This window comes from Schistocerca gregaria, chromosome X (assembly GCF_023897955.1).
Source record: "Schistocerca gregaria isolate iqSchGreg1 chromosome X, iqSchGreg1.2, whole genome shotgun sequence".
Classification (NCBI taxonomy): domain Eukaryota; kingdom Metazoa; phylum Arthropoda; class Insecta; order Orthoptera; family Acrididae; genus Schistocerca; species Schistocerca gregaria.
In genome coordinates, this window is record NC_064931.1 from 307317077 (window position 1) to 307342273 (window position 25197).

Sequence of the window (25197 nt, forward strand, 5' to 3'; positions counted from 1 at the left end):
CAAAGCGATTTAGAAAAGATTGCTGTATGGTGTGTCAGGTGGCAGTTGACGCTAAATAACGAAAAGTGTGAGATGATCCACATGAGTTCCAAAAGAACTCCGTTGGAATTCGATTACTCGATAAATAGTACAATTCTCAAGGCTGTCAATTCAACTAAGTACCTGGGTGTTAAAATTACGAACAACTTCAGTTGGAAGGACCACATAGATAATATTGTCGGGAAGGCGAGCCAAAGGTTGCGTTTCATTGGCAGGACACTTAGAAGATGCAACAAGTCCACTAAAGAGACAGCTTACACTACACTCGTTCGTCCTCTGTTAGAATATTGCTGCGCGGTGTGGGATCCTTACCAGGTGGGATTGACAGAGGACATCGAGAGGGTGCAAAGAAGGGCAGCTCGTTTTGTATTATCGCGTTATAGAGGAGAGAGTGTGGCAGATATGATACACGAGTTGGGATGGAAGTCATTACAGCATAGACGTTTTTCGTCGCGGCGAGAGCTTTTTACGAAATTTCAGTCACCAACTTTCTCTTCCGAATGCGAAAATATTTTGTTGAGCCCAGCCTACATAGGTAGGAATGATCATCAAAATAAAATAAGAGAAATCAGAGCTCGAACAGAAAGGTTTAGGTGTTCGTTTTTCCCGCTCGCTGTTCGGGAGTGGAATAGTAGAGAGATAGTATGATTGTGGTTCGATGAACTCTCTGCCAAGCACTTAAATGTGAATTGCAGAGTAGTCATGTAGATGTAGATGTACAGGGTGGTCCAGTGATAGTGACCGGGCCACGTATCTCATGAAATAAGCATCAAACGAAAAAAACTACAATGAACGAAACTCGTCTAGCTTGAAGGGGGAAACCAGGTGGCGCTATGGTTGACCTGCTGTATGACACTGCCATAGGTGAAACAGATATCGACTGCATTTTTTCAAAGTAGACACCCCCATTTCTTTTTATTACATACCCGTGTAGTATGTAAAGAAATATGAATGTTTTAGTTGGACCACTTTTTTCGCTTTGTGATAGATGGTGCTGTAATAGTCACAAACGTATAAGTACGTGGTATCACGTAACATTCTGCCAGTGCAGACGGTATTTGCTTCGTGATATGTTACCTGTGTTAAAATGGACCATTTACCAACTGCGGAAAAGGTCGATATCATGTTGATGTGTGGCTATAGTGATCAAAATGCCCAATGGGCATGTGTTATGTATGCTGCTTGGTATCCTGGACATATCATCTGAGTGTCCAGACCATTCGCCGGATAGTTACGTTATTTAAGGAAACAGGAAGTGTTCAGCCACATGTGAAATGTCAACCACGATCTGCAACAAATGATGATGCCCAAGTAGGTGTTTTAGCTGCTGTCGCGGCTAATCTGCACATCAGTTCTGAACACTTTCTCGAAAAGCTGTCTTGAGCAACTAATCCGACAACTCACATGCAATGGAAATATTTTAGTCCTCGTAGTTACAAATATTGCTGAACTTATAACACTGGCTGTATATAGAGAAAAGAATTAGTGATTATGTCATCACATCTATGATGGCTACTTAAGTTAAAAAATCCGTGAAAGATGCTAGAAGAGTTTTTTATGCTGGAAAGAGCAGAAAAAAAATTGTTAGCATTCTACTTAGAGAATGAGCGGACGTCATTTAGTTTTGGACATACAGGAATTATGGGCAAGATTTTTTTTCAAAAAAAGGAAAGGAAAATGAAAGAAAAGCACTGCCCAAACAAGCCTTAAAGGTCAAACTATGCCGACTGGCTGCCACGTCATCCTCAGCCCTTTGGCATCACTGGATGCAGATACAGAGAGGCATGTGGTCAACACATCGCTCTCCCAGCCATTGTTAGTTTTCGTGACCAGTGCCGCTACTTCACAGTCAAGTAGCTCCTCAGTTGGCCTCACAAGGGCTGAGTCCACCCCACTTGCCAACAGCACTCAGTTGACCCGGATGGTGACCCATCCAAGTGCTAGCCAACTGCGACAGTGCTTAACTTTGGTGATCTGACAGGAACCGGTGTAAACACTGCGGCAAGTCATTGGTGGGCAAAGTTTAAACTGATTGTTAAGTTAATCGTGCTCTGGATATGTTTGCACTGGGTAAGTGGATTAAAAACAGAAAAGACCCAATGTCGTTTTAGTATCTGCACAGGCATGATAACGCCGCTACTGTACACTGTCGGCATGGGTTCTTCACGGGCTGACAGTGAGCTGATAACAATATGAGAACCCTACACCATGAGAGGAAATGAACTTACCATGTGAGTCAATCTACAGGAAGTAGAGGCATGCCCCTCTGCCCTTACTGAGTGACACAAGTGCCTTCCATGGCAGGTTTCTGAAATGCTCCACTGCTCTACCCATGCCACCTCATGTGCCTCCATCATGATGTCAGCTGGCTGGATACTAAAGTAGTTTAATTACAAAATTCTGAAAATGCTGAGAAAATGGAGATTGTTGTATTCACAGTTCAAAAAAGAATACAAAAATGCCAGTAGGCAGAAGTTAGTAGAAATTCGTGCATCTGTAAAAAGGTTGATGCACGAAGCATACAATCACTACCAGCATCATGTGTTAGCTACAGATCTTGCCATCAGCTGTAGAAAATTCTGGTCACATATAAAATCACTAACTGGATCAAAGGCTTCTATTCAGTCACTTTCAGATCAGGCTGGCATGGCAAAAGAAGGCAGCAAAATGAAAGCTGAAGTTTTCAATCTTGCATTTAAAAAATAATTTGTGCAGGAGAATCATATAGACATACCATCATTCAACCGCCACACAAACTGCTGTATGGAGAACATAAAACAAAGGCATATGATATCCTGTGAAGCATGGATGAAGGGCAACAGGCAGATTCTACTTTCATAGATTTTCAGAAAGCATTTGACAGAGTGCACTGTCAATGAAGTTACAAGCATATGGAATAGGTTCACAGATACATGAGTGGCTTGCAAAAATTTTAAGTAATAGAATCCAGTACATTACCTTGGATGACGAGTGTTCATCAGAAACAAAGGTATTTTCAGGAGTTCTGCAGGGAAGAGTAATAAGGTTGCATTTGTTGTCTAAGTACGTAAACGATCTGCAGCATTCTCTGACTATTTGCTGATTACACTATAATGTACTGGAAAGTGTCATGCTGCCTTTGAATGGCTATAGGAGGATACGAGATGACTTGGAGAGAGTTCTATTTCATGTGGTGAATGGCAGCTTTCTTTAAATGTGGGAAAATGTAAGTCAATGAAGGTGAGTAGTATAAGCAGTCCTGTAGTGTTTGATTACAGTATCAGTAGTGTGCTGCGTGACACAGTGATGGCTTGTAAATATATAGGCATAATGTTGCAAAGTGGCATGAAATGTAAAATGCACATAAGGTCAATTATAGGGAAGGCAAATGCTTGGTTTAGTGGGTTAAGTCTCTATAAAGGAGACTGTGTACAGAAGACTTGTGCAACCCATTCTTGAGTACTGCTCAGGTGTTTGGGACCCCACAATGTAGGATTAAAGAAAGAAATTGAAGAAATTCATAGGCTTGGTGCTATATTTTTTTCCTTTAGGTTTGATCAGCATGCAGGTATTATGGAAATGTTGTGTGAACTCCAGTGGGAATCCCCAGAGGGATAAGATATTCTTTTCACAAAACACGATTGAGAAAATTTAGAGAACTGGTATTTGCAACAGACTGCAGAACAACCCTACTGCAAGCAACATACGTATCATATCATTTAAGGACAGTGAAGACAAGATAAGAGAAATCAGGGTTCAAATGTAAGTATATAGACATCATTTTTTCCTCACTCCATGTGTGAATGGAACAGCAAAGGGAATGACTAACAGCTGTACAGGGTACCCTCCACTATACATCGTATGGTGACTTGTGGGGTAGGTATGTAGGTGTGGGTATGAAAAGTTACCCATATACCAGCACATTAGTATTGTAGAATTTAATTCTTGATGCTAATCAAATAAATTTACATGTTTTTTGAAAAGGTTATCTGCAAATTGCCGTCCACAAATTACAACACCGGATCTATTGCTGTCTAATAAAGCCTCTCGAAAAGCAGAGAACTTCCTTGGTTTTGTCAAGCAGCTAGATTCTTTGACACCAACAAAAGCATCATCAGTAACAGGTAAGAATTTCACATGGTGGAGTTATATTTCTTCCCATTAAGTTACCAGCAGTCATGTTCATTTTACACACAACTTTGGTCATATATTGTGATCATGTGTGATGATTAAGCTGGATTATTTCACTTGCTATCATGTCTCTGATATGTATCCACAGACTTTATTTGCTGGTGGCTTAAGTATATGGCATGTATAAAAGGTGTCGATAAAGTTTCTACAAAGAAAGTATGTAAGAAGAGATTAATAACAAGTTATGTATGTTTTGTTAGTTCTTCTCAACATAAAATCTGACCAAGGTTGTGTGTTTACGAGGTGTGTGAGAAAAGTAATGAGATTGATGTTTTATCTGCCAAAGTTGTTATTTTTTATTTTATTTTATTTTCAAAAAACAATATTGTTCCCTTCAATGTAGTACCATTTGGCACCTATACATGGGTAGAGTCATTGTTCCCATACTTGGCAGCAGGGCTGCAAGGGTTCAGCTGGTAGAGCCTGTAATAAGATAAGTCACATTCTTTTGAATATTCTCCACAGTCCCAAAATAATGTCCTTTTAAGACAGTTTTCAATTTCAAGAAAAGAAAATAGTCACATGGACTCTGATCAGGTGAATAGGGTGGCTGTGGAGCAATAGAAATCCCTTTTGAGGTCAAAAATTCCATGATAGGGTGGCCATGTGACATGAGGCCATTTCATGATGCAGCATTCACTTGTCTGCATGTCCAGTCTCACTCAGTTCACCCATTCCTGAACCTTTCAAGGCGTCTTTTTAAAACACTCGGTTGACAGTCTGTTCTGGAAGAACAACTTCTTTATGAAAGGTACAGCAAATCAGCATTGTTTTGATCTTTGATTTGCTCATTTTATCTTTTTTTCAGTCAAGGAGATGTCTTAGTGTGCCATTCCTTGCTTTGCCACTTTGTCTCAAGATCCTACTCAAAAATCCATGATTTATCATCTGTGACCACACAACTGAACTATTCGTGGTCATTGGCAATCCTCTCAACAATATCAACACATCTCTTCGATTGTTCTTCTGCTCAGTTGTGAGGTTTTTTCAGCACCATTTTGGCATGGACCTTTTGCATGTGCATATCTTTGCACAAAATTTGATGTATGGTGAAGGTGTTTAAGTTTACAAAGTCATCCATCAACCTTATTGTTAAATGTGGGTCTCATCTCACAAGAGCATACACATGTTTGATGTTTTCATTGGGACGTGTCCTCTTGATAAGGAATGTTGCCCTATAGGCCTGTTTCAGCTTCTCAGAGGCCCTGCTCACTGATTCCTCAAGTTTAACACAAAACTTGCTAGCATAACATTGCTTTCAAGTCTGCTGTTCCATTATCATAACACACAACAAAAGCACAGTTTCACTGATGAATCTCTCAAAAGTTATATGGTGGCTGTATGAAGCTGAAACTCTGGCTGAACACCTGGAAGAGATGAACACACGGTCTACACAAGTAGACCGGCCATTGTGGCTGAGCGGTTCTAGGCATTTCAGTCTGGAACTGTGCGACTGCTACAGTCGCAGGTTCGAATCCTGCCTTGGGCATGGATGTGTGTGATGTCCTTGGGTTAGTTAGGTTTAAATAGTTGTAAGTTCTAGATGACTGATGACCTCAGATGTCCCATAGTGCTCAGAGCCATTTGAACCATTCTACTCAAGTAGAACAACACAGCATTGCCATATTACTCGCAGTGTCCTCAGTCTCATCACTTTTCTGACACACCTCATGTTATGTGGTTAAACTACTAATGGATGACACCAAAGATTCCATTTGCTTAAAGGCTGTCTGCTTCTCCCACAGAAATAGCCTGCCATTCCACAGTGTGCTTGTACTTGTATGGAATACACAGTGAAAAACCATTTTCAATTTTTATGATACCCTATATGTCGATGAATTCTTTCTATGCAAAATCAGCAGTCCATCACAAATATACATTGTCAGTTTTCTTGTAAATGTAAGTACTAAATCACAGTATTAGTTTCCACATGCCTGAAACATAAGCAATCACCTTAGTTTATTCCACAGAGCTGTCACTGTCCTCTAGTGTAAACTACAGGTACAAATACTGCAGACATGATTTCATAGCTTATGAAGTCACTGACATATTCACATCGTTCCTAGTTGAGATGTGAACCTTATTAAAATCTGCAGAAATTTCTCCCCAATGTTATGCATGAGAATGGTGAAGGTTTTTGTCTTTCACACTACCATTGGAGTTCTGTGGTAACCATTGCTGTGGGTTAATGATACAGCACAAGTTTTACTAGTTATGATGTTAATAAAGCTGAGACACTAATTTGTCTTTAAACAGAGAAATTTGGAACTGTTTTAAAGATATTTTTAACAATGAGAACTTTTTCCTTTGAGATGGAAAGAGAATGTGGTAATCAATTTCTTATAAGAAAGATCATAAAGATTTTAGAGTAGTTAGTAGATGATATCTTGTGCTGCTTGTAGATTTAGATCAGTTGCCCACATCTCATAAATGTTGCCTTCTGCAAGGCAGCACATATGCTATTTTTGCTTCTGGTGATATCTTTGTATTGAGAACAGCATACCTCATTCTGTTTTCCAGTAATTCCTTATACAATTCACATACTTGGTCTTATATTGTGTAAGCTTATATTTTGTGTGGTAGGGGGTGACGTGGAATACTGTTAAAGATTTCATAAAGTTCAGAATCACTTTGTCAAGTAGAGTTCTGATATATTTACCCTTCTGAATGTTGTAGATAACAAGGGAAATGAGTTTCACATATTCAACTACAATCAAAGCTTGATTTCCTTCCTATTTATCAATGTTCCGTATTTTTATAAACATGGGAGATTAAGTATATGGAACCTTTAACTAGGTATTTGCTCTCATACTTGTTATCTGCTTGTCTCTAGAAGATTTATGTACCAAATGTTGGAGAATTTAACTCACTTCCAGGTGTGACAGAAGTGTGATTCAGGTAACAATAATATTATAAGAAATAAGACACCTAATTTCTTACAGCTGCTGCTTACAAATATAAGGAATTTCCACACACAGCATTTTTATTTTTGAATGTGTGCTAGATGTTTTATTAAATCATTGTTAGCTTTTGATTAGTATAAAATTGTTCACTAATATTTTTATGTATGTAACTGATATTGCCACTAATAATTAGTACATTGTGATGCAGTGAAATGGAATGATTTGTGGACAGCAGATAATTACAGTACCAACTCTATCAGACTGCAAAGCATATACATGATTTAATATGAATGAAACTTATTACTAAAACTAAAATCTGTTCATTTCATTTAGGTGATGTCTATAAGATTTCATCCTTGATTGTGCACCTTTGTTGTAGTCAGAGAGTGAAAGATTCCAAAATACTATGTACCATTTACAGCAAACTACTATCAGTTATGAGAGTTTAGACTTGTAAAATCACTGCCCCCCTACTCTCATAAGCCTGCCACCATGTGGACTATGCATTCCATAAATCTTCCCATTTCACTGCTATACCCTCCTGTTGTGAAATCAGTTCTTTAATAAATTGTAACATCACATGCTATTCATTGTCTGTGCCAATTAAGGTACACATAGAAATATAGATTTGCTTAAAGTATATCTGTCTTATTGGTACTCATAATTATTGATGCTCTAAATTAAATCATGTTGATTAGGTAACAGTTTTGTATTACCGAAGAAGCAGCCAGAAGTTACATCGATCTTAAAAAGGCGAAGCAGTCCAGACAAAGGTTATGGGTACATGTCTTCAGGTGCGTTTTTGTGAAATAATATGAAATAAAATGAGAAAATATTATAAAGGAACAATTTTAGCCACATGAAGAATGTATGCTATTTTATGTATATCATATATAATATAGAACTTGAAAGCAGCTCTAAAATTAATGACACAGCATAATTGCATATGGTACTAGTTTCAAGTTCTTTGACATTACACCTCTGAGATTTCATGAGCTTTTTAAGGTACTGTACACTGGGCAAGCTAAAGTACTGTAGTCGTGTGTGTATTGTACCAAATTACTTCAAAATTTTGGCTTGTATAGCATCTTGTAATCAGTCTGTATAGCAGTACAAAGAATATTTGGCTCTGGAAAAGTGAAAATAACATATTGGAAACATCCTATGAGACACGAGAATAGTAGACTACACGAGCAGAGAATACCAGGATCAATTTTAAATTGTGGATCTTACAATGAGATGAAGAAATAATGTGTGTATATGTTTCACCCAGAGTACAAATACAGTTATGATTGCACAGCCAGCAGCATGTTCATCTTTCCTTCTAATAGGGTGATAGAGACATCTGGAAAAAAATTAAAAATCGATGATTTAAAAATCCACAGTAAAATGTTGTTACATAGTTCAAGCTACATTACTTTTTTAAAAAAAAATAATTTCCAGTAGACCATCTCTTCATTCTTCCAAACATGTCTTCAAGGCATTTCTTCCCTGTGTCATCTGGCAACTAAATATAGTCATCATACCATATCAGTGAGACCAATTCATTCATAGAAAATTCCAGTAGAGTATCTGTTTGAGGTAAAAAATCAATCTCACATAACTTACTGCAGATGCCAGTGTAAATTTTTTACTAGCAGTCATGTTGAAAGAATCAGCTCATGAAAGTCAGTCTTGGATATATGATTTTAACACATCTGCCTCATGAGGTAGCTATTTATCTTAATGTCTTTCCCTCATAGATATATTTTCTTTTTTTCCACATTCCCATAAAATAAAGAAAACAGACATCAAGAGTGTAGTAGCACATGCTATGTTCTCCACTGCATACACCGTATGGTGGCTTTTGGATTATAAATGTAGATGTGTGACACACAAAAGCAGGTTGGGGCTTGTTCACCTAGGACCTTGCATTACAAAACTCTCCTAATACATGTTGTATTAGAAAAAATAATAGACATTAGAGGGTGGGGGAACTGAACATAAGCAATGATAGAGCTCCATCTCCACATGTGGTGTACAGTGTTTTCAAACCAGCCAACATTCATTCACAAAGTCGGTATTCATGAGATTCCTACTTGATGGATAAAATAATGGGGAAAGCTCTCTCTTACAGTGATGCGACAGACAAAATTTTGGGATTCAGTTATTTGAACATGTTTGACAAGTCATAACAGGAAGGGCACTAATGAGAAAGAAATCATCGTATGAAATTCTGTGACAAAATACACAGCCTGGGAAAAAAAAGAGAGTGATGCACTCAGAAGACATGGTCAGATCTCAGTATAACTACACACACACACACACACCACTGGTGCATATGTACATGATTAATAGTTGCAAGACTCTGTAACATGTAGAATTGCCAGCAGAATGCACTAGTGTTGCTTACTGTTATGTTGTTACCAGGCCTGGTAGGATGTTCACTGATTAGCCAGAACATTATGACAACCAACCTTCTATTGATATAAACTTGTTCAGGCAATAGCAGCAGCATCTGGCAAGGAATGACTGATTGTCAGACACACACATGGTACATCTAATGTCATTGCTGTCTATGAGTAGAATGGGGAATGTGCATGATGTATCTGAGTTTGACCAAGAGCAGATTGTGATGGCCCAGAGGCTTGGCATGAACATTTCAGAAACTGCATGTATTGTCAGGTGTTCGAGGAGCGCTGTGGTGAGTGTGGCAAAACCAAGGTGAAACTATGTCCTGACATCTTGGGTTTGGGCAGCCACCCCTCGGTACAGGTGTCAGATGTCATAGGCTGGGCATACTGGTAAAACATGACAGGCAGTGAACTGTGGTGAAACTAACATCAGATTTCAGTGCTGGGCAGAGTGCAACTGTGTCTGGAAACACAGTGCACCGAACACTAGTAATGATGGACCTTCCCATCCGGTGACCCATGCATGTCCCAATATTAATATCATGACATCAGCACCTATGCTTGAAATGGGCATGAGACCATTGGCACTGGATGTTGGCGCTGTGGCAGAGTGTTGCATGGTCTGATGAATCCAGATACCTTCTTCATCATGCTGATGGGAAGTCACGAATCTGTCATCTTCCAGGGGAACAGCTCCTTGACACCTGTACCACAGGACGGAGACAAGCTGGTAGTGGCTACATTATACTCTGGGGAACATTCACATGGCGATCCATGGGTCCAGTGTAGCTCATGCAAGGCATCACAACCATCAAGGAGTATCATAAACTTGTTGCAGACCATGTACACTCTTTCATGATGATCATGTTTACTGACAGCAGTGGGCATTATTCAGTAACAAAAAGTGCCATGTCATAAGGCGAGGTGTGTGATGGAGTGGTTCAAGGAACATAGTGGTGAGTTACAGTTGATGTACTCGGCCCCCAACTCACCAGATCTGAACCCAATTGAACACATCTGGGATTGACTGAACATGGCATCAGAGCTCATCACCCCCATCCCTGGAATTTACTTGAATTAGGTGACCTGTGTGTGCAGATGTGGCGCCAACTCCCTCCAGCGACCCACCAAGGCCTCATTGCTTCCCTGCCATAACACATTTACACTGTTATCTATGCCAAAGGAGGACATACTGGCTGTTAGGTAGGTGGTCATAATGTCCTGGCTAATCAGTGTATAAGTAATGTGAACAGTGTCAGATGTTGGGTGATCACTTAAAAGGATGTGGAGATGCTGCCTACAAGTGTGAGGCAATGTTATCACCACCTGACAGAGTTTGAAAGGGGCCTCATTATGGGTCTCCATTTGGACAGCTGATCAAATCATGCAGTATCTAGATTTGTGGGCATTTGGATGTAACAGTGGCTCAATGTCAGACTGCATGGGAATGTTAGGGAAGACTTGTTCACTGTAAGGGCTCTAGTTGACCACGTCTGACCAGCATGATGGAGGATCACCTTATCATGCACCAAGAAGCACATTTCAACCCCATCACATCTGCACTTGCCATCTGAGAACAAGTAATGGTCTCCCTGCAACGTTCTGTGTTATCCTGCACCATTGGTTGGAGATTAGCAGTACACAAGCTAGGGAATTCTCATCCCATGGATATTCTGACATTAATACCACAACACAAATAGCTGTGGGTGAATTGGTGCCATAACTAGGAAGCATTGACTGCTGCTGAATGATGTCGTAATGTGTTATTGTGATAATGCACTACTCCACATAACTTGGGAAAGGTCCAATTCTTCCAATGTTTTGTAGAGGCACAGCATTTTTTCTCCCTATGTTCTGGTGTGGGGAGCCATCAGGTATGACATTAGGTCACATCTGGTAGTGACTGAGGGCAATCTGATGACACAAGGGTACGTCATGGATGTCCTGCATCCTCAGCTTTTGCCTCTCATGTGACATTACTGAAGTGCCATTTTTCAACAGGGCAATGACACATGTCTCTATGAACTGTGTGTATGATGTTGGAATGTTCCTGTGGCCAGCCTGATTCCCACATCTGTACCTGACAGAACATATGTGTGATCAGCTTGGATGTCAACTCTGTCCCAGTACCAGTATCCAGGATATTAAGGATCAGTTACAACAGTTGTAGGCCAAATTGCCTTAGTAGAAAATGCAGTGGTTTTATGATGTCCTTCACAATTAGATCAGTGCATTTGTCCAAGGCCAAAGGGGGTGCAATTTCATACTGATAAAAGGGCTCATCCTGTCAAGTTCTTTGTAAATTTGATTCAATTTTACACTACTTGCCATTAAAATTGCTACACCATGAAGATGACATGCTACAGACGCGAAATTTAACCGACAGGAAGAAGATGCTGTGATATGCAAATGATTAGCTTTTCAGAGCATTCACACAAGGTTGGCACCAGTGGCGACACCTACATCGTGCTGACATGAGGAAAGTTTCCAACCAATTTCTCATACACAAGCAGCAGTTGACTGGTGTTGCCTCATGGAATGTTGTTGTGATGCCTCATGTAAGAAGGAGAAATGTATACCATCACGTTTCTGACTTTGATAAAGGTCGGATTGTAGCCTATCACGATTGCGGTTTATTGTATCGCGACATTGCTGCTCGCATTGGTCGAGATCCAATGACTTTTAGCAGAATATGGAATCGGTGGGTTCAGAAGGGTAATATGGAATGCCGTGCTGGATCCCAATGGCCTCGTATCACTAGCAGTCGAAATGACAGGTATCTTATCCGCATGGCTGCAAGGGATCGTGCAGCCACGTCTCAATCCCTGAGTCAACAGATGGGGACGTTTTGCAAGACAACAACCATCTGCACAAACAGTTGAACAACGTTTGCAGCAGCATGGACTATCAGCTCGGAGACTACGGCTGTGGTTACCCTTGACGCTGCTTCACAGACAGGAGTGACTGCGATGTTGTACTCAACGATGAACCTGGGTGCATGAATGGCAAAACATCATTTTTTCGGATGAATCCAGGTTCTGTTTACAGCATCATGATGGTTGCATCCTTGTTTGGCAACATTGCAGTGAGCGCACATTGGAAGCATGTATTCGTCATCGCCATACTGTCGTATCACCTGGCGTTATGGTATGGGGTGCCATTGGTTACACGGCTCGGTCACCTCTTGTTCGCATTAACAGCACTTTGAACAGTGATCGTTACATTTCAGATGTGTTACGACCCATAGCTCTACCATTCATTCGATCCTAGCGAAACCATACTGTTGCAGGTGCTGTACAGGGCTTTCTGGATACAGAAAATGTTTGACTGCTGCCCTGGCCAGCACATTCTCCAGATGTCTCACCAATTGAAAACATCTGGTCAATGGTGGCCGAGCAACTGGCTCGTCACAATACGCCAGTCACTACTCTTGATGAACTGTGGTATCGTGTTGAAGCTGATTGGGCAGGTGTACCTGTACACTCCATCCAAGCTCTGTTTGACTCAATGCCCAGGTGTATCAAGGTCGTTATTATGGCCAGAGGTGGTTGTTCTGGGTACTGATTTCTCAGGATCTATGCATCCAAATTACATGAAAATGTAATCACATGTCAGTTCCAGTAGAATATATGTGTCCAATGAATACCCGTTTATCATCTGCATTTCTTCTTGGTGTAGCAATTTTAATGGCCAGTAGTGTATAATCACTGTAATAACATAGCATACCCTCTCAACCCTTTAAGTTTCATTTCCTTTCCTCCTCTGCTTCTGGATGCTCTGCTTTTTATGTCAGGCAATTTGTGTACCACATTTATCGCAGCATTTGAATATATTTTTTTACTCATCATATAAAAGTCCATACTAGTCTTGTATTTGGGAGGACATGCATCTATATCTCCATCCAGCCATCCAGATGTTAAGTTTACTGTGGTTTCCATAAACTATTTAATGTAAATATCAGGATGATTCCTTAAAAAAGATTTTACCAATACACACCACATCATTGTCCAATCTGTGCATATGCTCTGGATCTAATGACCTCATAGAAATGAAATGTTAAACCTCAGATCTCCTGTCCCATCTCCGTAGAGACGTATATGATATGATTGTCTTACAGAATTTATGACACAAAGTTCCAAGTCATTAAACACATATAACACTCTGGTGATCTCATGATTTATTGTTGATTAAAATGTATTTACAGAATTTGATGCATCACTAAGTCATAGTGTTTTATCTGCCACAATTAGAGCCACAAATTTCAGTAATTATCTTAAAATGGATGCAAACTAAGTTCTACATTACTATCAGATATGTATTGTTTAGGAGACATATCAATGTAATAGATATTGCTCAGTAGCCCTCTGTATAGTGTCTAATAATTTAATTATGCATCCTGCTTGAATTTTTATGATGATTTTAATGTATAATGTCAAGTTTCACATACAATTTCTGGAAATCAGAATGACTCGAACAAAAATGAAAGTTGTATGCACTAGTCTCTCTCTCTCTCTCTCTCTCTCTCTCTCTCTCTCTCTCTCTCTCTCTCTCTCTCTCTCTGTCAAATGTTATGTCTTGTGTAGGTGTGTCACTACAAGGCTCTACATCAGAAGACTCAGCTAGTCAGGCAACAAGTGTCATGAGTGAAATGAGTGATGAGTCAGCTCCCATTTTGGGTCGGAGAGCTGAAAGAGAACGTATAACAAGACATGGCAGTGTAGACAGATTTTCTGAATCACCTTCAGAACAATCAGAAGAGTCGGAATCTGACTGGGAGGTAATTACTTATCTGTGACACATAATTTATGTATAATAGAGTAAATAATGCAGTAATCTCTTTTATATCTTTTTGTTAAAACATTACAAACTTTTTGACCTACACTTTTTCCTTACATGTATATTTATGTTATTGGTGTGTATATTTATCATTAGTGTGCTATAGTGCTTGAAAATTCCAAGAAGAAGAAAAAGCTGTCACTCATTGCTATATTACAGCAACTTACATTTATAAAATTACTCATACATTTGACTGACAATGAATCTGTCGGCTCTTCTTTTAGGAGTAACAGTGCTATTAGTGACCACATGTCAAGGTAGTTGTTGCCTCAAAATGGGTTGCAGTTTCTAGAAGTTTAGAAATGATCCTCCCATGCAGCCTTTGAAATGGTTAGCTGAGTCTAGGACCATGATGTTTCCCAAATCTGTCCAACAATTTGTTTATAAATCTGGTCTCAAAGATGAAGAAGTTATTAATGAGGATGGAAGTGGATAATGTAACAATATACAAGGGTAATGGAATACTTTTATGTGTGCATTAGCAGAGGTTAGGTGACTGAATCATAGAACACAGCGTTCTGGACTGTAAATTCCTTCTTCTTCAGGGAGACAAGAGAATAATCTCTATTTATACTATTAACTGCCTCTCTGTCATTAACGTAGCAGTATTGCAATCCACTGAAGAGGTATGGATTTGTTAGATGTAGATATTAATATTGCAGTGTGGCTGAGATGAGTCTCTCTCAACTCGTACAGCCACTGGTTATCTGACCTGTAAAAACTGTTGCTTTGAGTGTACCAACAATTTAAGTAGAAAGGAAGTTTTTCTCCTTTTTCTTTTAAAAAAAATTAATGGGGGAGAGGCAGTATAAAAACTGCAGTGGCCCTTGAATGGAAAAATTATTGTCACAAATATGTCATGTATTAAGGAAGTACACTATGGAACATGTACAGGATTGTAGATGTAAGATATTAATGGAGTGAGGCAGTGATTAAATTAAATGATTGGTGACAGCTTCAGACAGTTTTGAACTATCCTCTCATAGCTGAATGTAAGTTCCGAAGGCTTGCAGCACAATAGCACCATAAAATCTGAAGTTCAGTGCTCACATTGTAGGAAGAGGATAAGCATAGGAATGAGGAAATATGGCATCATTGAATGTAAAGATGGTGAATTTTGATATGATTTCCTTCCAAAAGTTAGATCATGTCCAGTGCAAGAACCAATTTCTCAAACAGTCATTGCTACTATCACATGAGCTCATGTTACTTATTTATAGCTTCTAACACTGCATATGCTGCGGCTGTTATAGGGGTTTCCATTAATTTTTTTTACCTTGGAGCGAGAAGAGTTAGTGTTCTGAAGTAGATCTCTTTTCAGGAACATGTCACTGAGGGCAGTCCTTATGATCCAACATCATTTGGAAAGCCTGTAGCATTGGAAATGGATGATATCATACCATCAAAGTAAGTTGGAATTCAGTTGTTCTTTACAACATGTGAATAATTAGTATTCTTATTTCACAATCTATCAAATGTCATTACAAAAATACATCATCCCATTTAAAAGAAACTATAGTTGCTGATTCATATATCAGCAAATAAAAAGTATCCATGCATACTATAAAAGAGAAAGTATGTATGTTTGTTTGTTCCAAATCTCCTAAACCGCTTGATCAGTTTCAACCAAACTTGGTACACATATCACTTACTACCTGGAAAGAACAACAGTGGGGATAAGAACCATCTGTCTCTTGAAGAGGTAGGGGTTGGATAAGGGAAGCATAGTTTATGAACACACTTAACCAAACTATATTAACGACTTGAAAGCAACTTCACACGTGATGTAAAACCTTTACAAGACTTTTCTCATTCACTTCTCCCCCCTCCACCACAAAATGATTAAAGGGAAAAAAATTATCACTTATTACATTTTCACTGTTCATGCAGTAAAGGTGCCATATCAGTCATGACCTATTAATTATAACTTCTTTACTAATAATTGTATTCACAAAACAGTTTGCGGAAAGTATGCATACGTACCATTGAGTATACTTGAGAAAATTATCACTGAATGACACATAGTTCAGGAGATATGATGTCATAAACACTGAGGTGCATGAAAAACTGTTGAATTATGCATGATGTTTTAATTTATTACTTATTTACTACCAACTCTATCTGCAACACATAGATAAATCCACACACACCACTGTATGTACCTGTAAAATTATTTCATTTTACGAGACATAGTTTAGGAGATATGATGTCATGAACATTGAACTACATGAAAACAAAACTGCAGGGTGAAATGCAAAATTATTTCATTGTATGAGACATAGTTTGTTAGATATAATGTAATGAACATTGAACTGCATGAAACCGAAACTGCAGGACAAAATTTGCTAGAGATGAAGGTGAAATATGTCTACAAATATGTGTGAAATTTGTTAAATATATGTGACATAGGCATATGCTGGCAAAGATGTGGGTATACTGTCACTCGAGGAAAACCTTTTTCTGCCACCACATTTGAGGTTATATTCAGTATTAGTGGGGACAATACCAAAATTTTACCAATACAATTTCTGTTAGACATTATTGACCTAGAGTGCATTTAGAGAATATTGCCCATGAATAAATCACTGCATCTGTTATTAAACGTGGCATTATATGAAACTTCCTGGCAGATTAAAACTGTATGCCAGGCCAAGACCCAAACTCAGGAACTTTTGCCATGTGTGGGCAAGTGCTATCCAAGCACGACTCACAACCTGCTCTTACAGTTTTACTTCCACAAATACCTCATCTCCTCCCATGCAAAATTTCACAGATGCTCTCCTGCAAACCTTGCAAGATGAGCACACCTGGAAGAAAGGATATTGCAGAGATATTGCTTAGCCACAACCTGGGGGGACCTGGGGAATTGTTTCTGGAAAGAATCTTCATTCTGCAGCAGTGTGTGTCCTGATATGAAACTTCCTGGCAGATTAAAACTATGTGCCGGACCGAGACTTGAACTTGAGACCTTTGCCTTTTGTAGGCAAGTGCTGTACCAACTGAGCTACCCAAGCACAATTTATGACCCGTCCTCACAGCTTTACTTCCACCAGCACATCATCTCCTACCATTTAAACTTCACAGAAGCTCTGCTGCAAACCTTGTAAGACTAGCACTGTGGAGGTATAGCTTACCTACAGTCTATGGGACTGTTTCCAGAATAAATTTCCATTCTGCAGCGGAGTGTGTGCTGATAAGAAATTTCTTGGCAGACCCAGTTGGTAGAGCACTTACCTGCAAAAGGCAAAGGTCCCTAGTTTGAGTCTCAGTCGGGCACACAGTTTTAATCTACCAGGAAATTTCATATGAGCACAAACAGCTGCAGAGTGAAAATTCATTCTGATGGTACTATGTGCTCAAATGCTTGAAATGGTGTCATATTGACCTTCCCAGAAGACTGGTGACATTAATATCTAAATAAACTGTAGAATTCACAATCTTGGTCACATTTTAATTTAGCTAAACTGATTACTGATTTCAGCTTTATGGCCAACATCAGGTCTTAAAAAGACAGCAGCACTGATAAGGGCAGATGATGAAAATGTCTGATTACTGTATTAAGCAAACTTTGATTCTTATCTTCACTCACATTATTTCACATTCTGTCTCTCTATTTATCCCATTAGATATTATGCACCACCGCTGTTGTTGTCCTGCCTATCCCTGTAATCTGAATTTAATATTTCACCAAACAACAGTCAGCAATGGTACAACATGTACCTCAGCTGTGCCCAGTGTTATTCCGTAGCTACCAGTGAAGCTGCTTCCATATCACTAACACTCCCCCCCACACGCACACACACACAGAGCAAACATACTGGGTCTACAGTGGATTTCCTTTTGGACCAGTTTGCCATTTTCCTAGGAGACTCTTGTCAGTCTTATAACATAGGAGCTTCAAGGAACAAGCAACCACTCCCTCTGTGTAAATGTGAACCTCACATGAAGATATTAGTCCCAGTCCTAACATATGAGCAAATGTCCACCACATCTGTTGTTAAGGTCTGGAGGGACAGCCAATACAGTCATTTTTCACCCACATAGATGCCTACAACCTTCCATTGTCTGTCATTCAATCTCAGGTGAAAATGGAGTACTCAGGTCATTTATATTGGAAGGTAAAGTGGTGTCAGTGATCCCAGGCACCACTGGTGGCATGACAGATGCCATAGCCATCACGCCAGTGGTCCTTTTGCTCCTGCAGATCTGCAGATTGAAGCAGCCACCTGAAGCCTCTTGACTGCAGCCAACACAGCCTCTATCTTTTTACAAACTGTAGTCCCTACTCATCTTCCATTAATAGATACAACTAATTAAACAAGTGAAAGATTTGGAAATGTATAAAGCTGTTCTGTCTAATAGTCTGAAAAACTGAGAGGCAATATTTATGACTAAATCCGACTGAACTACTATTTGCTTCTAACATCTAATGCACATCACTAACACCCATAAAATACACAAAAAATTAAAGGAATAAAAAGTTATATTGAAGACAGAAAGAAAAGAAATTGTTAATGTACACTTCCAGAAAGAAGTGAATAATAAAATGGCCAAATTACACTCTCTGTGCAAACTATGTGCAGTGGCTACTGTTTGTTGTTCACTGCTCAAGCATTGATGCAGAAGCCAGGTACTGAATTATGTTTCGTCAAAGGGTATGGACTTAACATTCTGCATGGATGATGAATGTGTCACTTCTATAAAATCAGTTTACAAATTGTGGAATGTGTGTATGGTAGTGTGCTTTACCAAGCTGAAATAGAGAATAATGCTGAAGTTTAGTAACGGATATGATCATCTTTTCACCAGATGTACTATTTGTTGTTAGTTATAAATTCTTTATAGTATTAACACAATTTTCAAGGAAAATGCTTTTAATTTAACTTTAGTAATAAGTTCTGCGTGTATCAGATGTTTTGTGTCATTAAGGAATTCCTTTCTAAACAACCTTCAGTTTTATTAAACTATTTTTTTCGTGAAGTGCTTCACTTTCATACTAGTATGTGTCATTGAATTAAACCTTGTGTTCATAAGTGTGTTGTGAACCTCTTGTCAGTCTGTGTACTTGTTTAAAATAAAACACACAAATTATTAGTGACTGAACACTGCTTATTACTCATAATACATGCTTTTAGTCTAAAAGACTCCCTGAACTAATTACTGTGCCAGAAAGAATCATTAAATAAGACACTTTAATGAGCTGTTTATTTAGAAAAACTGGTGTTGATATGAATCAGAATTTTGATGTTAAATGTTTTCAGAAGACTGAGGTGCATGTCTGTAATGGAATAAATGTAAGATTTATTGTAATATTTGCATTTTCTTTTCTTCCAGACTAACTACAGGAGATGATAATGTGTTGTTCCATTATGTTGATCTTAACATCTGTGAAGGTGTTCTCTTATCGCCTTCAGTTTTCAGTGAACAGATGCAATCACAAAAGATGCAGGAGATTCTCACAAACTTTAAACTCAGCAGCCAAGCTATCCACAAACTTCTACAAAACACTGTTTCATTCAAGGTATTGTTTTTTGTTGTGTGTACTTTTTAACTATGTGTATGATATACTACCAAATGGAACACATTTAAAAAATCCAAAGACATATAAAAGTTTTGAGAAGTTACATGATTTTTTAAACTATATAAAAATATTTAGAGCATTTTCAAATTTAAAGAAAGCTTTTGACAGTGTTTATTGGAATACACTCTGAAATTCTGAAGATGGCAGGGATAAGTACAGGAAGTGAAATGTTAGATGTAACTTGTATGGAATGGATAGTTTCTTGAAAAGAAATGAATAGATGAAGATCAACAAAAGTGAACCGAAGGTAAAAGAATGTACTAGTTAAGTCAAGTGATGCAAAGGGAATTAGATAATGACATGAAACAGTAAAATTAGTTTATGAATATTGCTGTTTGGGCAGCAAAGTAACAAATGAAGCTCAAAGTAGAGAAGATATATAGAATGAAAACTAGTAATAGCAAGAAACAGATTTCTGGAAAAAAGAAGTACTTTAATAGCTAATATAAATTTGCATGTTAGCAAGACTTTTATAAAAGTATTTGTTTGCAGTGTATCCTTATATGGAAGTAAAACATGGACAGTGTGCAGTGTAGATCAGAAGAGAAACATAGTGCTGCAGAAGGATGTTGAAGGTTTGATGGATAGATTGAATAACTAATGAATAGCTCTTGAACTGAATGAGAGAAAAAAGAAATTTGTGACACACTTGACTGTAGACTGAATGAGTTCATAGGATACTTGCTGACGCATCAAGGAATCATCAGTATGGTAATGTGGGAAGTGTAAACATTTTAGAGGGAGACCAAGGCTTTACACGGTAAGCAGGTTGAAGAGAATCTAGGTTGCAACAGCTGTGCAGAGTTGAAGAAGCTCCCACAGGATATACTAATATAGAGTGCCACATCAGACCAGTCATTGGACCGAAGACCACAGCAACAACATGTAAAAATTACATGTGAAAACTGTAGTTGCTGAAGTGAAAATAATGATAAACTTCAGTAACATCAAAAGTGGTTAAAGGATGGGAAAATGATTCAGAACTGAATTCTCATGGTTCCCATCAACCATGAAATCTATGTGTCATGTTTCATAATATTATTTGAGTAAAATAATTTGTTTTGATATAATTAAACAAAGGAAACTCCAGACTGGAATATCAACAGTGTAAGGAAAAGATAGATTGCTAGTTATTGTATGTTGCAGACAGTCATAACTAGAAGACTTCATCAGAAAGGAAACACAAACACACACATTCATTCACACAATCAGTCACATGTCACACACATGTGACTGTCATCTCTGGCAGCTCTGACCTGGATGCAACTGTTACTTTTGGCAGTCCAGTCCCTGCACACACTGCCAGACAGTGCTCTTCTCTCCCTCCATCTGTACACTGTTATCCCTTCCCTTTCCTCACCCCCTCCAGATTACTGCTTCCATTCTATGTGACAGCTGCACTCCAATCTGAGCTGCCGGAGATGGTGATCATGTGCGTGCGAGGTGCTTGTTTGTGTGAATCAATACATGTGTGTTTCCTTTTCTAATGAAGGCTGTGGCTGAAACCAATATGTGTAAGTATCTTTTAGTTGTGCATGTCTGCCACTTAATGTGTCATCTTTACAGTAAATAGCAATCTGTCTTTTCCTTACATCGTTGTTATGATATAATTTTGTTACGGTGGTATTCATACCTAAGAAGTTGCTTCCTAACAACCTAAACTGGTAACTTCGAACAATACATGCAGATGCACAGCATAAAACTACACTTTGCAGGTAGCTAATCAAGTATTTCTCCCGCTGCATAACAGGCAATTGTGATCCAGAAACTTACATTTGAACTGTCACTGACAGCAAGTAATTTTTCCAAGCTTTGTGTAATTGCAATAGGCACATAACTCTCTTGCTTCAGGAGTGGTTAAAATTTGTTTGTATATCATACAAGCACAGTTATCAGTCTGTAGCATCTGTCTTCAGTAAAAATATATTTTGGTACTCACACATGTACTATCAATTTGTATTCAGTTACTTTTCCAAGTGGACATGCTTATGGAAATTTAGTGATTTTTTCCCATGTTATCTGTGCTCCAGAAACTCATGAATCAAGAAATAAACAAGGCCATCATAAACAAAGCATTGGTTGCTATTAAAGAATGTGGCATGTTGTTTGAGATGAACATGCAGCAGTCACAAAATGGAAGAAAATCAGCATCCACAATGACATACTGGGTTGTAGGGTGAGTAACATAGAATCCATTCTTGCTGCTAACATAGAATCCATTCTTACTGCTTTCTCCTGTCTGTATTAAGATTCATGCATTTTCCTTTGTACTGCAGTCAAATGATCAACATCATTATTTTCCAATATTTAACATTTTGGAGAAAATGTTCTCAATTTTCAAGCCATGTCAATTAAGATAACATCCTAGCTCTTTCATAAGCACTCTGTCATTGCCCTTAGCAGTTAAAACTTTTGACTGTCAGGATAAGCAAGGTGTCCACTTTATATATGCAAGGCAGCAGAATCCAGAAAGTTCTCGAGGCGGGTCAAATTATTGCATGTGTGGGCAGCCTACCACAGCGCTGTTTTGTCCCAGGCATGACAACTTCAACAGGCATGCTGGAGCAACACCATACTTGAAACTGCCACTCCTATAGACCTTCAGCTGTCAAGAAATTTTCTGTGTTTACATTCAGTGTCTGAAGCCCATCCTCATGTCCTACTCCTATTCTCTGTCAAAGAAATTGTACCATAATTAAACCTTGAAACCTTCTTTTTTAGTTGTGCCACATTATGTAGCCATATGGACCAAGATCCTTATCTTGTGAAATATGTGATAGTGTCAGGGATGCAAACACCTTTAAATCTCAGGATGGTGTTCACAGGATGACGTGTGCAGGACAATGAGTTGCTTACTGATGACACCAGTCTCCCCGGTGTTTGTGGAATTAGAAGAGTTCAGTTAGCCATAACAGCCTTTATTCAGTAAGAGCTTGGTGACAGCGACTTCGTGACATATGTAGACCCTCAGGCAGAAGTTGCTACCTCAATACAGTGCAAGGCGAAATGCACAGTCCACAGCAGTGTAGTACACAGTGTGAGTGAGTGCTGCCTCAGCAAAGTGGCAGCATTTGTGTTGGCACTGAGTCACAACATTGACATCAGGTATCTGGCAGGTGGCAGGTATGTGTGCTGGACAGCCAGACGTACCCAGAGGTCATTCAGGTACACAACATGCTGGTGTCCAGGCACCTCAACCTGGGACCCCTTGGAGAAGCCCAGAGACCATATGAAGGCATTTTAGTTGTGGTCTCCTCTTGGTGGCTCTGGCTCAGACCCTATAAACATCAGGTCTAGCAACAGCTGGTAGACCAGCAGCTAATAGATTTCAGAGCTTGGTGTAATAGAAGCTAATTGGCCCATATGGGATCAACGGCTGGTGTGGAGTATGTCTTGGCATTAGCAGTAGTCTAGGACAAGGTACTTCAAGGGTCTGAGTTGCTCTGTCCAGCATTGGTCATGTAGGTGACAAAGGCAATGGAGTGTGGAACCATGGGATGAGGAAATTCAGCTCACCACAGCAGCGGGATAGGGTTCTTGCACCATGATATGCCAGCAATATTCCAGTCACAGCAACAAGGTTTCATAGGTAACTTGGTTGCCCACCTCTCCATTTGTTGTGAAGTCTGTACAGAAGGGTGTAGTCACAACACTCACCCCCAATAGGAAGATTTTATCACTGAACCTGAGATGCTGCTAAACTTGTGAATTATATAAAATAACATAGTACTCTTTACACTGTCATGCAATTTCCACACTTATAGTCTTTTTGTTTTTGTTCAATCAGTCACACGATGTACGGAGATAGGTACATCCATAATTGGTCAAACCTAAAGGGTGACCCATTCAGTCGGTAGGTAATCTGGACTGGAAGTTTGGTATGGTGGATGACTCTCCCCTGTTGATAGTCCAGGATTAAATTTGCACCTGAGGGTGATATTCCTGTGATCATGACCTAGCAGTAGGGCTGAATATGTGGGAACATCTCTTCTGCACTTTTGCACGCCTTCTGTGCAGCTATAGGCTCTTTGAGAGAGCCAAATGTGGTGAGATCTAAGGTATTTTCAGGAAGGTCAGGTTCCTAGCTGACAGTATTTGTAGAGAATTATTGGACAAATACAGTAGTGTGTGTGTTCGGAACAGAGCCATAGCCCAAGTTACTGTTGCTGGAAGTCGACAAGTCAGTCCCAAGATGTTCCACTTTGTACTATATCTATATCTACATCTACATCTACATCTACATCTACATCTACATCCCTACTCCACAAGACACCTGACGGTGTGTGGCGGAGGCTTCTTTGAGTACCTCTATCAGTTCTCCCTCCTATTCCAGTCTTGTACTGTTTGCGGAAAGAAAGATTGTCAGTATGCCTCTGTGCAGGCTCTAATCTCTCTGATTTTATCCTCATGGTCTCTTCACAAGACAGATGTAGGAGGAAGCAATATACTGCTTGACTCCTCGGTGAAGGTATGTTCTCGAAACTTCAACAAAAGCCCGTACCGAGCTACTGAGCGTCTCTCTTGTAGTTTTCCACTGGAGTTTCTCTGTCGTCTCCGTAATGCTTTCACGATTACTAAATGATGCTCTCCGCTTGATCTTCTCTCTATCTCTTCTATCAACCCTATCTGGTATGGATCCCACACCGGTGAGCAGTATTCAAGCAGTGGGCGAACAAGTGTACTGTAACCTACTTCCTTTGTTTTCAGACTGCATTTCCTTAGGGTTCTCCCTATGAATCTCAGTCTGGCATCTGCTTTACCGACGACTAATTTTATATGGTCATTCCATTTTAAATCACTCCTAATGCCTACTCCCAGATAATTTATGTAATTATCTGCTTCCATTTGCTGACCTGCTATATTGTAGCTAAATGATAAAGGATCTTTCTTTCTATGTATTTGCAGCACATTACATTTGTCTACATTGAGATTCAATTGCCATTCCCTGCACCATGCGTCAATTCGTTGCTGATCCTCCAGCATTTCAGTACAATATTCCATTATTACAACCTCTCGATATACTACAGCATCATCCAAAAAAAGCCTCAGTGAACTTCCAGTGTTATCCACAAGATCATTTATATATATTGTGAATAGCAACGCTCCTACGACACTCCCCTGCAGCACACCTGAAATCACTCTTACTTCAGAAATATCCCGCTGTGGCTTAGTTCAAAGCATCCAGTTCCCTTCGAACTTCCCTGCTCATAGTAGGTGATGATAACTACCACTGGGTCATATACAGAGTATGCCCAGAGAGGTCATGCCTTCAGGA

General features: G+C 39.2%; 1 protein-coding gene across 2 annotated transcripts in view; it reads left to right on the forward strand.

Moving 5' to 3' along the window:
- LOC126297512 (protein inturned) overlaps positions 1 to 25197 on the forward strand; it is a 229004-nt gene that overhangs the window by 189231 nt on the left and 14576 nt on the right. For both annotated transcript variants that reach the window (XM_049988398.1, XM_049988397.1), the window contains exons 16-21: positions 4003 to 4142; positions 7811 to 7906; positions 14089 to 14282; positions 15663 to 15748; positions 19676 to 19862; positions 21953 to 22098. In XM_049988398.1, the coding sequence (XP_049844355.1) occupies positions 4003 to 4142; positions 7811 to 7906; positions 14089 to 14282; positions 15663 to 15748; positions 19676 to 19862; positions 21953 to 22098 (849 nt within the window). The remainder of the gene's footprint in view (positions 1 to 4002; positions 4143 to 7810; positions 7907 to 14088; positions 14283 to 15662; positions 15749 to 19675; positions 19863 to 21952; positions 22099 to 25197) is intronic.